This window comes from Natrix helvetica (genome assembly GCF_964273705.1).
Source record: "Natrix helvetica genome assembly, chromosome: 4".
NCBI classification, from domain to species: domain Eukaryota; kingdom Metazoa; phylum Chordata; class Lepidosauria; order Squamata; family Natricidae; genus Natrix; species Natrix helvetica.
Genome location: NC_138550.1, coordinates 111,592,201 through 111,605,885, shown reverse-complemented (window position 1 = coordinate 111,605,885; position 13,685 = coordinate 111,592,201). Strand labels below are relative to the sequence as shown.

At 35.8% G+C, this 13,685-nt stretch overlaps 2 protein-coding genes across 2 annotated transcripts in view; one reads left to right on the top strand and one right to left on the bottom strand.

Annotated features, from left to right (window-relative positions):
• Positions 1-13,685, bottom strand: part of CD226 (CD226 molecule) — a 703,503-nt gene that overhangs the window by 639,480 nt on the left and 50,338 nt on the right. The window lies entirely within an intron of this gene.
• DOK6 (docking protein 6) overlaps positions 1-13,685 on the top strand; it is a 195,442-nt gene that overhangs the window by 155,729 nt on the left and 26,028 nt on the right. The window contains exon 7 of the mRNA XM_081950953.1: positions 5,717-5,834. Within this exon, the coding sequence (XP_081807079.1) occupies positions 5,717-5,834 (118 nt within the window). The remainder of the gene's footprint in view (positions 1-5,716; positions 5,835-13,685) is intronic.

The following is a 13,685-nucleotide window of genomic DNA, read 5'->3' as shown; positions in this document are numbered from 1 at the left end:
TAAAACATTGCCTGTGATTCAAGAGGTAGTGCAAAACATTAATTCTTATTAATAAGCTAATCCTCCATGATCCTGCACAGTTCCTTTTTAAAACCACCCAAACTAGTTGCCTTTATCCCAACAGCTGCTAGTGAATCCACAGTTCAACTTATACTGTGAAAAGTATGTATTTGTCTTGATTCGGAATTTCTCACTATCCAGTGTGGTCTGGTTTATGGGGGACTTCATTTTTCATATCTTTCCTAAGTGAAAATTGCCCGTTTGTTTTTACTTTTTTTAAAAAAAACTATTTACCAATCTATAAGAGCTTCTATTAGGAAAGGGAATGTCAAATGTTTTTTGAAAATCCATCTCTATAATATACTTTGGATCACTATATACTTGATGACAAATGTATGTATACTTGATGATAAATTGAAAGGGATATATATGTACATATAGTATGTCTATGTCTGTCTGTCTATCTATCATCTATCCTGTCTGTCTGTTTGTTTATCTGTCTGTCATCTATCTCTATCATCTATAATGCATATTCATTATTAATCCCAAAACTTGAGATCATGTAAATAATCTTGATATTCACAAAATAGAAAGTGAAGTTAGGTCATGTGGATTAGGGAACAATAATTTTCATTCTAGAACCATGAAGGTAAACCAATCATCCAATGTATTGAAAACTGCAAAAGAGAAGATTTAGTGGAAAAATATGTTTTAAAGTCATATTGGAGATAAGGAAAGAACATGTAAACATGCTGTGTATGACCTCTTAGAATATGTCCGAACAAATATTCACAGAACTGATGTCATCAGGGAAGTAAAGAACAATCTGTTAGACTCACTTCAGCAGATTCTGCGAACAACAGGGAAAATATGCTACGCAACAAAACTACTGAAACTTTGTGTTTACAAACTGAAAATTCAGCACTATAGCAATATCTGTATTGCACATGCATAGTGCACATTGTTCCAAATGGAAGCACAAGAGAAGATATAGGGATTATAGTTTATCTCATTTATTTTTACCTTGCCTGTAGCAAAAAAAGAAGTGCTATCTACCAGGAAAGTAGATAATTTTTATGTCCCACATGTTTTTCCCAGTTTCTGAAAATGAAATTTACTGACATATCCCTAGTGCCAGCTATTAGCACTATGGATAGAATCTGTTGTGGGCTCTGTTGGCTAATACAGGTGAAACTGAATATCTGAATTCAGAAACTGAATTAGAATATTGTGCAAAAGTTCATTTATTTCAGTAATGCAACTTAAAAGGTGAAACTAATATGTGAGATAAGACTCATTACATGCAAAGCAAGATAGTTCAAGCCGTGATTTGTCATAATTGTGATGATTATGGCTTACAGCTCATGAAAACCCCAAATCCACCATCTCAGTAAATTAGAATATTACATGCAATCAATAAAACAAGGATTGTACATAGAACAATATCGGACCTCTGAAAAGTATAAGCATGCATATGTACTTAGTACTTGTTTTGGGCCCTTTTGCAGCAATTACTGCCTCAATGCGGCGTGGCACGGAAACTATCAGCCTTTGGCACTGCTGAGATGTTATGGAAGACCAGGATGTTTCAATAGCGGCCTTCAGCTCTTCTGCATTGTTCCATCTCATGTCTCTCATCTTTCTCTTGGCAATGCCCCATAGATTCTCTATGGAGTTCAGGTCAGGCGAGTTTGCTGGCCAATCAAGCACAGTAATCCAACAGTCATTGAACCAGGTTTTGGTGCTTTTGGCAGTGTGGGCAGCATCCCACACTGGAAAATGAAGTCAGCATCCCCATAAATCTCGTCTGCAGAAGGAAGCATGAAGTGCTCCAAAATCTCCTGGTAGACTGCTGTGTTGGCCCTGGTCTTAATGAATCACAGTGGTCCAAAGTCCTCTTTTCTGATGAGAGCAACTTTTGCATCTCATTTGGAAACCAAGGACCCAGAGTATGGAGGAAGAATGGAGAGGCCAATCAAGCACAGTAATCCCATGGTCATTGAACCAGTTTTTGGTGCTTTTGGCAAAAGTTGCTCTCATCAGAAAAGAGGACTTTGGACCAAGGATTGATCAGAAATGAAAATGCCTGTCATTGAGTCAGATATAAATTTTAACAAGGGCCCATTCTAGAGCAAGATTTGAGTTGTTGGACTCTCTGGTTAAATATGATCACTTCTACCACTTGCCATATATCAAGAGAACCTCCATCAGCAATACCCCAGCTATTGAAAATATTTCTCAGATTTTGTTCAAGTGTCAATTGTATGTCCCCATTAGTCTTAAATAATTATCATCCCTACTGGAAACAACAGCCAGGGACTGGGTATCCAGTCCACAGATTCACATATTTACTCCAGGGCTCAAATATACATACTGTATATAGATGTGCTAAGTTTATAACTAAGGCAGTGGTTCTCAGAATCCTGTACATTGCATTACAGTACCCTGTAAGAGATATTTCTTTATCTGATTATGACACCTTGTTATGCACATATGTATTTTATAACTGTTTCGTCCTTCCTTACTTCAGAAATAGACTCTATGCTGTATTTTATTGTTATTGTATTTTATTGATAAGGCCACAAGACTAATCAGTAAATTACTACTACTTCTAAACATTGTTGAAATGAATGTCATGTCTGCATGTATTGATCTACAGTATTTTTATATATTTTTAAAATTAGGGTGGTAGGGCAGCATGGCTGTGAGATGCAGCCCGTATAGCCCTATAAGTTCTTTTCAGTCCCGTCCTTGATGTCCTTTAATCATTGTACAATGGTTGCAGTAGAAAGACCACATGAGAATTAATGCTGTTTTTCGGAATCATTACCTCCTAATGAGATTGCTGCTTGCAAGTCCATGAACTTTACACAGAACGCTGCCTTTTAGTGCTGCTGTAGTAAGCCAGTTTTACTCAGCCTTACTCACAAATCCAATCTGGCTTGGACAAAATCTACAATACACTTTTTCTTTTCTTTTCAGTGAAAAGATGTCAGGGGTCTCTTTCACAGATATAGGAACCGTAAAGTTTAGTTGAAATTTTGGAACTAATCCTAGAAAGATAGATTCCTCTAAAATATGTTGCAAGGTTTATAATTGTTAAGCAACAGGGAGAGAAGAGCCTTACAATAATGGAGAGTGGGGTCAGTTTTCACATCTCTCTCTCCCTCCTGGCTGCCCTGGTGGCTCAAAAAAATTAGTGGAAGGAGTTAACTTCTGATCTTTTGATGCCTTTACATTAATTAAAAGCTCAAACTGCTTATTCCATTTCAAAGGCACAGAAGACTATTGCAGCCATTGTAAGATTTTAAAGAATGCAAGGAGGGTGATTCGCTTCTGCGGTGGTTGAATTATTGGAGGCCAAATCATTTTTTTTATTTATTAAGTTTCTACACTGCCCATCTCACCTAAGTGAGTTTTGGTAGTTTACAATAACAAAATAAAACAATAAAAACAATGAATAAAATACAGATTAAAACTGAGTTAAGAAACTTGCAAGATAAAAATCCATGCTGGAAAGGATTCCTATAGTATCATCCTCTAAAGCTGATTTTTCATCACCTTCTCCAGAGTCTCCCCCAGAAAGGAAAGGTTTGGTATTGGTCAAAGGTTGTCAAGCTTCTTCAGAAGACAATGCATTTCCACCTCTTTCAGGATTTATGGAACTGCATCTTTTCTGAAAGAAACATTCATAACCTCTTGACTCCAGCTATTCATAGTCCTCCTAGTTACCAAAAGTAGCTAGGAAAAGCATAGATCTCAACATCAGGTCGCACAGCACACACTATAAAAAAAACATTTTCTACTAATTGCACAAGATGTCTATTGGAAACTATTGTGCCACTTTCCTTCTTAATTGATCGCTTTTACACCAAGTAACTTTCATTCACATTTTGTCACTACTTCATTTGATTAGCATGCTCCTTGTTATTTGTTACCAACAAATCTGTCAACTAAAATCCATCTGCTACTATTTCAGCAAGACAATAAATATGTAGAGAGCAAACCTTTGTGCATAGCTCAAAATTTATCTTAGGAGCTGGTTATACCAAAGACATTGTTCCTAGTACATCACATACCCTTGTTCTTGGAGCAGATAGAGAGTTTATAGTGTTATGGAGATCCCCATATTCAAATTCCCATCCCTTGAACAATATCTGCAATTTTGCTCACTTGCAGCTATTAAGGCAGCTAAATATGTGGGTAGTTAATGGTTCTATTTCTTGGGTTAAAAAAACATATCACATTTCTGAACAGGTTTGAAAGTAACTATGACTGGAAAGGCACTCTCTCTTTTGTTTGACTGCCAGGTTGCTTCTTGAAATGCAACTACAGTAGCAAGTATCCTGCTACAAAGAGGAAATACAATTATTATTATTATGGTTCATCACACCATCATCCAAATGTTTGAATTAGATTTGGCCCTTTATCCACCTATCAAGTCCTTCCTAAGGTTCTGAATGTTTGATGATGTTAAAGACATCATGGCATGTTCTATGTAGAGTTGCTTTTTGGTGATTTTGCTCAAGTGGTGCTCCAGATGTTTTGGGATTGAAACCAAGGTGCCTGTTACGGTTGCTATTTCCTTTGCTTTCTTTTGCCACAGTTGTTCTAATTCCATTTGCTCATTTTTTTATTTTTTTTATTTTCTCGAGTTCTTCCTCTTCTATTTTGCTGTCTCCAGTACCGGGGGAGGGAGGGGTGTCTTTCTTACATTTCAATTCTAAAGTCCCAGAACACAAAGTGCTGCTTCATTTTCTATTACTTTGTCCATTGGTAGTCCCACCAGTTCTTGCTTGTAGGCAAGTGGTGTTTCTTTTTGGTATTTCAATGTACCATTGTTGATGCTTTTTTGTGTCATTGATTGTAATCCGTCTGTGTGGTCTTTTTATAGCAACCAACTAGGTGGCCCACTGTTTCTTCAGCTTCTTTTTAGAGGAATTTGCTTTCTTTTGCTGTCTTCTCAATCCTTGTATTCACTAGTGCTTAAGGGTTGGTCTTGTTCTCAATAAGCCTTCGTGGTGTACTAGTCTCAGGAAATCAGATAGTCTTCAGATAGTCTTCCAATATATTTTCCTCTTTCTCTTCAATTATTTGGGGTACTTGCAACATTCCACAGCCACCTGTGCCCATTGGTAAGTAGAGTCCATCAACATTGCTGTGTGGAGGAAGGGCAGGATTCATTGCGATTATTTTTCTGATCTTCCTATGAAAGGCTTTTAGTTCTGCTTGACTTCACTGTTCCAGCTATGTATGTAGTAAGTGGATTTGCCTGGATATTAATTGCTTGATATCTGCTGAGTTTGGACTGAAGGTGGTGATGATGGTGGTCTTCTGCCTTTTCATATATTTTGAACAGTTCAAGGCAGTGAAAATACCTAATATTCTTCCCTTCTATTTACCTCATAATAACAACAAAGTGATATAGGTAGGGCTGAGACTGTGACTGGCTCAAACTCACTAACCAGCTTCTCGTGCCTAAGGAAGGCCTAGAGCTCACAGTCTCGAGCTTTCTAAGCCAAGACCTTAACCACTATAGCAATGTAAGGAACAATGTATTGATTTGTTGATTTTCATCAAACTTTTTTCAGTATTAAAATATAATTGATTGTGAGTTAAGTATATCAGTTTAACAAATTGATTGTGATGTTAGCCTGAAACACATATGGCAAATTACTGAAAAACATGCTATGGTGTATTTACTTTATCTTTGCAGCTTCAGACCAGTTTGACTGAGCCAATGACGTTACCTAAGTCAATCTCACTTCCTCGTAGTGCATACTGGCATCACATCACTCGGCAGAACAGCGTGGGAGAAATATATAGTTTACAAGGTAAGAAGCTTGAACAGTGAAATGGTATGTCCACTAGGGCAAGGGTTGGCAACTTTAAACACTCAAAGAGACACAAAGATCCTAAACGGAAGCCCCCCCCCCATTCAATTCTGGAGCCGATCGGAAGTCCATCATAAAGTGTCCTAGCACGGCATCCTTTTTTCTCTGCTGACTGGAAGTCTGGTTCCCCCATCATAGAGTCTCCTCCTAGCGCGGCATCCTTTCTCCTCTACCAAAAGGGAAAAGGGTTAGGATTAGGGTTAACCAGAAAGCCCTATCAATTGTGGTGCAGCAACAGGGAGCCGCAGCAGAGGGATGAAAGAGCTCTGCTGCTCCAGAGCTGCAGGTTGCTGATCCCTGCATTAGGGTCACCTCATAAATTGTTTTTCTTAGCATTTAGATTACTAAGGCAGATGGATGGACAGATGGACAGACATATTGAGTCTTGGCAACTAGTGTGGAAGGGTTATTTGGAATTTACCAGAGGAATTACTTACTGCTAGTTGTGTTTTTATCAAAAACACCCAGAAAATGATGGTGTTTGTGTTTGAAAAATGAGAGAAATATAGGCACATATGCAGCTGCTTCTATATATGTCTTCATTCACTCAAGTCAGATAGAGGTAAAAATTATAGGTTGGACTGTACATAAGGTCCAGTTTAGTTACTGAAATTATTATCATTTTATGCCTACATGACTTCTGATTACTTTATTATTATCTTTTGCCTTTATCATCATTTCGGTCTACTACCTGAGCAGTTCACTTAAACACACATATGTAATTATTAACTTACCAACATTGGCACAATAAAAAATTATTACAGTTGATAACACCTGTGAAATAATATACTTCTGGTATAGTATTCATGGTATATTAATAAGTGGGATTGTGATTATGTATATAAATCAAGGTACAGAGATTGAGAGTTAATATGCTGTTAATCCTCAATGAGATGGCTTTTTGCTGATGTCTTGTAGGGAAAAAAATGAAATTATGTGTTACAAGAGAGTGATGGACTGTCAGAAGCAATGTCTTTAGGTCAGATTCTCTTCCTGTACAGAACTCTCTACAGCCTTAAATCATATGGGACATTCATAATTTGCTGAAATAAAAACATACCATGAAGAATTAAATGCTTCTAGTACAAGGTCATTTTTGGTGACTGCCTTGTGTTTCTTAAATACAATTCTGCTTAAAAGAATAGAAAAATAGAGCTGAGTGGAATCAGGTTCTCCCTCAGTGTCTCTGCTTGATTCTTAAGATACAAAGTTGGAGACATTTGGGGAAATTGTGGAGTATGTGTACGTACATATTGGTTTGGTGGCTGCAGTGCCTCAGAGAGAAAGTCCTTTCAGAGAGTGGTAAGAATAGCCGAGAAGATTATAGGAAGCTCGCTTCCTGTCATTCAGGATACTGCTTATAAGCACTATATGCTTAGAGCTCAAAGCATTGTTAGAGATCCCACACAGCCACTTCACAGTCTGGTTCTGTTGCTCCCCTCTGGGAGGAGGTTTCAAAGTCTTTCTAGCAGACCTACCAGATTCTGTAACAGTTTTGTACCCTATGCCACCACCCGTCTTCTAAACTCGCAGGATTAGTTTTTCCCGCTATGTTTACATCCAAACTAGACTGTGTTGTTTCTCCATGTCATATAATATATGTGAGTATGTACATAATTGTGTATGTATATATGTATTATGTATATATTTTGTCATGTTTATGTAGTGTATATTGAAGGTGGTTACCCTTTGAGAGCTGTATGCAAGGAAATTTCATTTTAATATATGCCAATTAGTGTACATTCCAAGTGACAATAAAGTTATTCTATTCTATTCTATTCAAGTTTTCAGCATCTCTCTTCTATTTATTAAAGCAGTCCATCATTTTTTAAATCTTTTTGTGTGTGTGTCTAAAGAAAAAGTTAGCTTCTGCCTTAAGAGCTATGTTAAATATCTAATCCGATCATAAGATTTCATCACGCTCCCATAAAAGCCTAAAATGTTGGACAGTTTTAGTGAATGACTGATGCTATATTGATGTTCATAGGGAATCTGAAGAACTTATTCAAAATCACATTGAATTGTGGGCATCCTTATTTCTTATCTGTATTTTTTCCATTTGTTAACTTGGCCATATTCTAGGTAAGAATGGATTAAGAAGGCTTAAAGAAGTTTTTTTTTAAAATTGACAATGACATGGTTTATGCACTATTTCATGTTATTAGCTACAATGATACGCATACCTTTGAATATATGTTTATATAATCTCTTTGAAAACCAGGAATCAGGTTTAGAAAATAACAAAACCTACAGACTGTCTTGCCTAAGAGAATATTTAACTGTTTTGATTAAGCTAGAACAATGTGAAGTAAGGAAAATAAGAAATGAAATGTTTAGTTCTCTTAGAAATACTTCTATTCTTAAATTAACATCAACAGATGGGCAGCTCTTGAAAATATAAGGGTTAATCAGTATTATAGAGCTTAATTATAGTTTTTCATTATTCCTGATTATAGAATGGATAACTATGAAATACTAGTTACAAAAAATTATATACTGTATGTTGAGATCTACAAAAGTTTGTTCAATTCCTATAAAATGTACGTATTAAGAGGTGCTAGAGTAAATATATTTTATATAAAATGAATACAGTTTTATAGATCAGTATCTCATACTTTTTCCTTAGACGTTAGGAAAAAACATTATTTTTGCTGAAGCCTAAGGTGCAAGTCATTAATGAGTAATCCAACCACATAGCCAATGGAACATAAAATTGGTTTTGTTTTTCCCCTCTTGTAAAACTCCTCTCCAACATGACAAAGGTGGCAGAACTTCCCAATGAATGATTCATGTTTTGCATTAAACTATAATATGATTTACTTGCTTTGGGCTTAACACATCGCCTAAACCAATACACAATGTTTGTACAGTTTCTAAACTATTTATAAATCATGTATAGCCATTCATAGATTAGCAGGATATATGAACTTATCCTATTGTCTCTTTTCAACAAATTTTGCATAAGAAAATTGGCTTAACTATCTTATTGTAATATATAAGAGAAATGTTAACATAGCATGGGAAAAAAGGACATCAACAGCCCTTATAGGTAGATTTCTTCTGGTTTTAATTTATGTAATATACTTTTGTGCAATAATTGTGGACACTGACACCAAATTTTTTGCTCCTGCATATTTGGAAATTTAAAATGCATAATCTATTTCATGTATAACCCACTTTTTGATTTAAAATATATCTGAACAGTTAGCAAGTGTAAAATACAAACACCATACCTAAAATAAGTTAAAGCCAAATCTCGATTTTATATGCCAAAATAAATAGTTGCAGCCTAGGTTTTAAGAATGAAGTAAATTACACATAACTATGATGGGTGGTTAGTAAATGGCAATACAAAAGACAAAAGCCTTATAACATTAACAACTGGACCCACTGGTAAATACAGGTAGTCTTCAACTTACAACCACAATTGAGCCCAAAATTTAGGTTGCTAAGTAAGAAATTTGTAAAGTGAGTTTTGCCCCATTTTAGTACTTTTCTTGCCACATTTGTTAAGTGAATACTGCAGTTGAATCACAAATATGGTTGTTAAGTGAATCTGGTTTGCCCATTGACTTTGCTTGGCAAAAGGTAGCAAAAAGGGGTCACATGATCTCAGAGCACTGCAACCATAATAAATGTGAATCAATTGTCAAGTATCCAAACAACATTAGAACATCACTAGAAAGCAAATTTCAAGGCCAAATTTGTAGAAGCAATTGATGAAGTACTTGATGCAGTTCAGCAAGCCTTGATCTAGGCTCTGGCATGTTGCATCGTCAACTCTGAATTGAACCTGGCTGAAGCCATCTTTTGCTGCTTCATACTTGCCACATACTAAGGGAAGAGGGAGAAATAACTAAACTGTCTCACAGACATAATAAAGAGCTCTGCCTTGAGAACCAAGGTCATCCAAACAGGTAGCCATTAAGGAGGGACAGGAGTGACCAAGGAGCCTGGCAACCACTTCTATTGGACAATGTGACCTGGAACATTTGGAGAGGGAAACTTTCACTCTTATAATTACACTGTAACCATGGGAATTTTTTAGAGTTGGTTTTCACTGGCTGTGCCGATAATAATGTATCCATTAAACATGTTCTTTGAGGAATGTCCCTGCCTCGGAGTTCTGATTTCTTTGGATATGTTACTTGGAATGCTGACAGGTAAATCATGTGACCATGGGGCTGCTGCAACATTCAAATGGTCATAAGTCACTTTTTCCAGTGCCGTTGTAACTTTGAATGGTCACTAAGCAAAATGTTATAAATTGAGGATTACCCACAGTCCATTAAATGCAGATACAATTCTTAAGCCCTGGTTGCTTTGAAATATCAAGAAAAAAAACTTAAAATAATTATCAAATATATAATCAATCCAGTTATTTGGAGGAAGCTATATTATTGTATTCTTGGCAGCTGCCAATTAATAAAACTCTTTCCAAATTCCATCCAGTATGTTTACTAAAAAATCTAGATGATAGAAATAATTAACAACTCAAATACTCGATTTGACAGGAAGTTCTCCAGCTGGACAGACATGGGGGGTCTTAAGAGTCTCACATGAACCCTGTCTGACAAACCATCTCTGAGATCCTTTGGATCACAACCCCTACTGGAGGCGGGGACGAAGAAAGGCAGCGTCACATGAGACCCAGAGGGAAGAAACAGGTCCCTCATAGGTCAGAGATTTGCCTATGAATTGGAGTCGGGGCGGCAGCCTTCAACATGGCTGACAAGATGCTGGTATTTTGTCAAAGCAAATGGAACAGGAGGGGAGTGAAAGAGATGAAAGACCGGGTAAGAAAATTTATCTAACCCACAGCCATAAATTAAACCTGGAAAAGGCAAAAGAAATCCTGAGAACATAAACAATGTTGATGGTCAGATGGTGACTTTCTTTTTCCAAAAGAAAAGGAAGAAAGGAAGGTGGAGTGTTGTAACACCAGTCCCCCCAGAAGCTCTTTGTTTGAAACATTTTGGACAGAAGGATAGAAAGCAGAGAAGTGACAAACCCACTCAATTATAAACTCTAAATTTGGTTTTGGATTTGAAATAGAAACCAATATCCGGAAGGGTTTACTTTTACTTTGTTTGAATTCCTTCCAGCTAATATAATCAAGAAAAAAGCAAGTCTTCTCACTGATGATGGATAACTTAACCTTGACTGTGCGGGAAGTTTTAATTAACCAACTGCCATAAATCAGAATTTGGAGAAGCAGGAGTCAAAGAGAAACTTCTGGCTGATTGCAAGCTTGTTACAAGTGATTTATTTTGAACAATTATTAAAAATAAATATCGGACTCAAGACCTGGGAAATAAAAGGTTTTTTTTTCTCCTCTCTCTTCTTTTTTTTCTCTCTCTCTTCTGCAAAAGTTTAAGATGGCATCAGCTTCTTTTCCGGTTTCAAAGTAGTTGGATTAACTAAATTTAAGGTGGACCAGAATTTTGAAATAAGATTTGTATAACTAACTGCAATCTTGGAACTGTATATTAAGGAAGAACAAAAGACTATGATGGTTCCCATTGCTTTTCCCCACAGCAATTGAAGTAGATAAATATAAGATGGATTAGAACTCTGAGGCAAGAATTGTATAACTAACTATTACTTTTGGAACTGGACATCATGGAAAACTGGGAATTAGAAGAACTATGTGAAATTATAAAAAAATATATGCCTAAATCATTAAAATCAAGCCTAAATAGAATTCTGAACCCAGGGAAGCAGAAATCTAAAGAAGAATTCAAAGAAGAAGGAGGAGGGCAAGACAACGAAGGAAGACAAATGGACGGAAATAAAAAGCAGACAAAAAAATTCCATCAGTCTTGGCATTGGTATAGGAAAAACTATAAAAAGTGGAGGTGACCCAACAAAAGGGGATAAAAAGCAGACAAAAGTGGTTTTGGAGGTTGCTAATGGCATAAGGAAAACTGAAGTAGGAGACTATGCTCCAACAAAGAGAAATATAAAATACTCTTGTGAGGATGGCCTGGGGAAAATTGATGGGAGTGGAGGTGTTAAAACAAAGAAAAGGAAGAAGACAGGAACAGAGAAGTGGGACAAAAGACTTACTAGGAAAAAAATCAGATATCTAGATATGGGAAAATATAAAGCAAGATAAGGGTTTTATTCTTAAATATGACAATAAAATGGAGTTGCTAACTAGTTGAACATAATAATGGAAAGATAACTAAAAAAAAGCCCAAAATATATGGAATATGGATAAATATGAAACTGATATGGGGAGGTTATAAAGCAGAGGTTTGTGTTTCACTTTTATACATGATAATTAAACTGAGTTGCGAATTGACTGAAAATGACAACAGAAGGATAACTAAACATGGGCTAAATATATGAAACATGGATATATATAGTACTTTTAAGATGATGAATAAAGTGAGATGTTTACTGCTTGTTATTTTACATAATAGATTAAGGGAATTGTAATGAATATTGAACAGTGAGGTTTGTCATTTATAGACAATTTAAGGGTAATCCAATCCAAGATACGGAAAAATGGAGAGGGAACATGGAATATATCTACAATGGAAAACTATTGAAATGTAAAGACAGAATCACAAATTGGGGCGGGCAAGGATGTATAATTATATAAAGATAATAATGAGAATAGCTGGGAATTGTAACCAGGTCTACATCTTGACCAAAATTAGGCTAAGGGGTGTGTGTGTGTTAAAAGCACAATGACTATATATGTATACTTTCTTGTGCTATATTTTTAAGAAAGGAGGAGAATATATGTTAAAATTAAATATGTCTATCGAAAAGGAACTATAAATACCATCAACATAAAATGGAGCTTGCTCAGAAGCTGAAATACACCAAGTAAATGAGATGAAGAGTGGGAAGAAAAGGAGAGAGGTAAGGGAAGAAGAGAGGAATAGGAGAGTGGGCAAGGTGGGGGGAAGAGTAGGAGATAAATGAGGAGTGGAAGGGGAGAAGGAGAGAGGAAGAGGAAGTAGAGTAGGGAAGGAGGACAGAGGGAATAAAGGAAGTAGAGAGGGGGAGAAGAGAGAGGAAGAAGAAAGTGATGGATAAGGACAAGTATGGTGTATGGAGAGCAGAAGAGCTAATAATTGTGTTTTGGGAGTTGATGGTAAGATGAATTGATGTAAAACTTTTAATAATACAAAACGGTGCTGGCTATGTAATAGTATACATGTGATTATATGTTATGAAAATGAAAAAATGTTTTTTTTTATCAAAAAAAAAAACCCAACTCAAATACTCAACCGAAATCTTTAATTTAGAAATTATGTGCATGATTCTTACTGGTGTTTTCAAATGGTGTTCAGACTTTTTAAAAGTTTTGCTTTATTTTTTAATGGTACTTATTATTGTTCAGTGCTTAAGATGCTATTACTGTTCTAGATATTAATTTATTGCTATATATTTCAAAAGTAATTAGGAAAAATACTCCTAATATTTTACCAATACCCTTAAGATATTTTACCATTAAAGAGGAAAAACAACAATAATTATTTCATTCAAATGCAAAATACACAGAGTTTAGAAGTAAAATAAAATGCATTGCACGATTGTACAAAAGAAGTCATGTACAGAACATTAAAAGAATTTTCTGAGTCATTTTACTCAGCTGGTTTTTTTTTTTTTTTAGGTTAATCCTGCAGGCATTTCCTTTGTGCCGGTATAACTATCTGCAAATTAAAGTACGTTAAAAGAAATTGCTGGGGCATTCATCATTTTGGCATATCCACAGTTACGTTCATATTTAAATAATTCTCCTAAGTGTATTATTTCATCTCACTATGAACT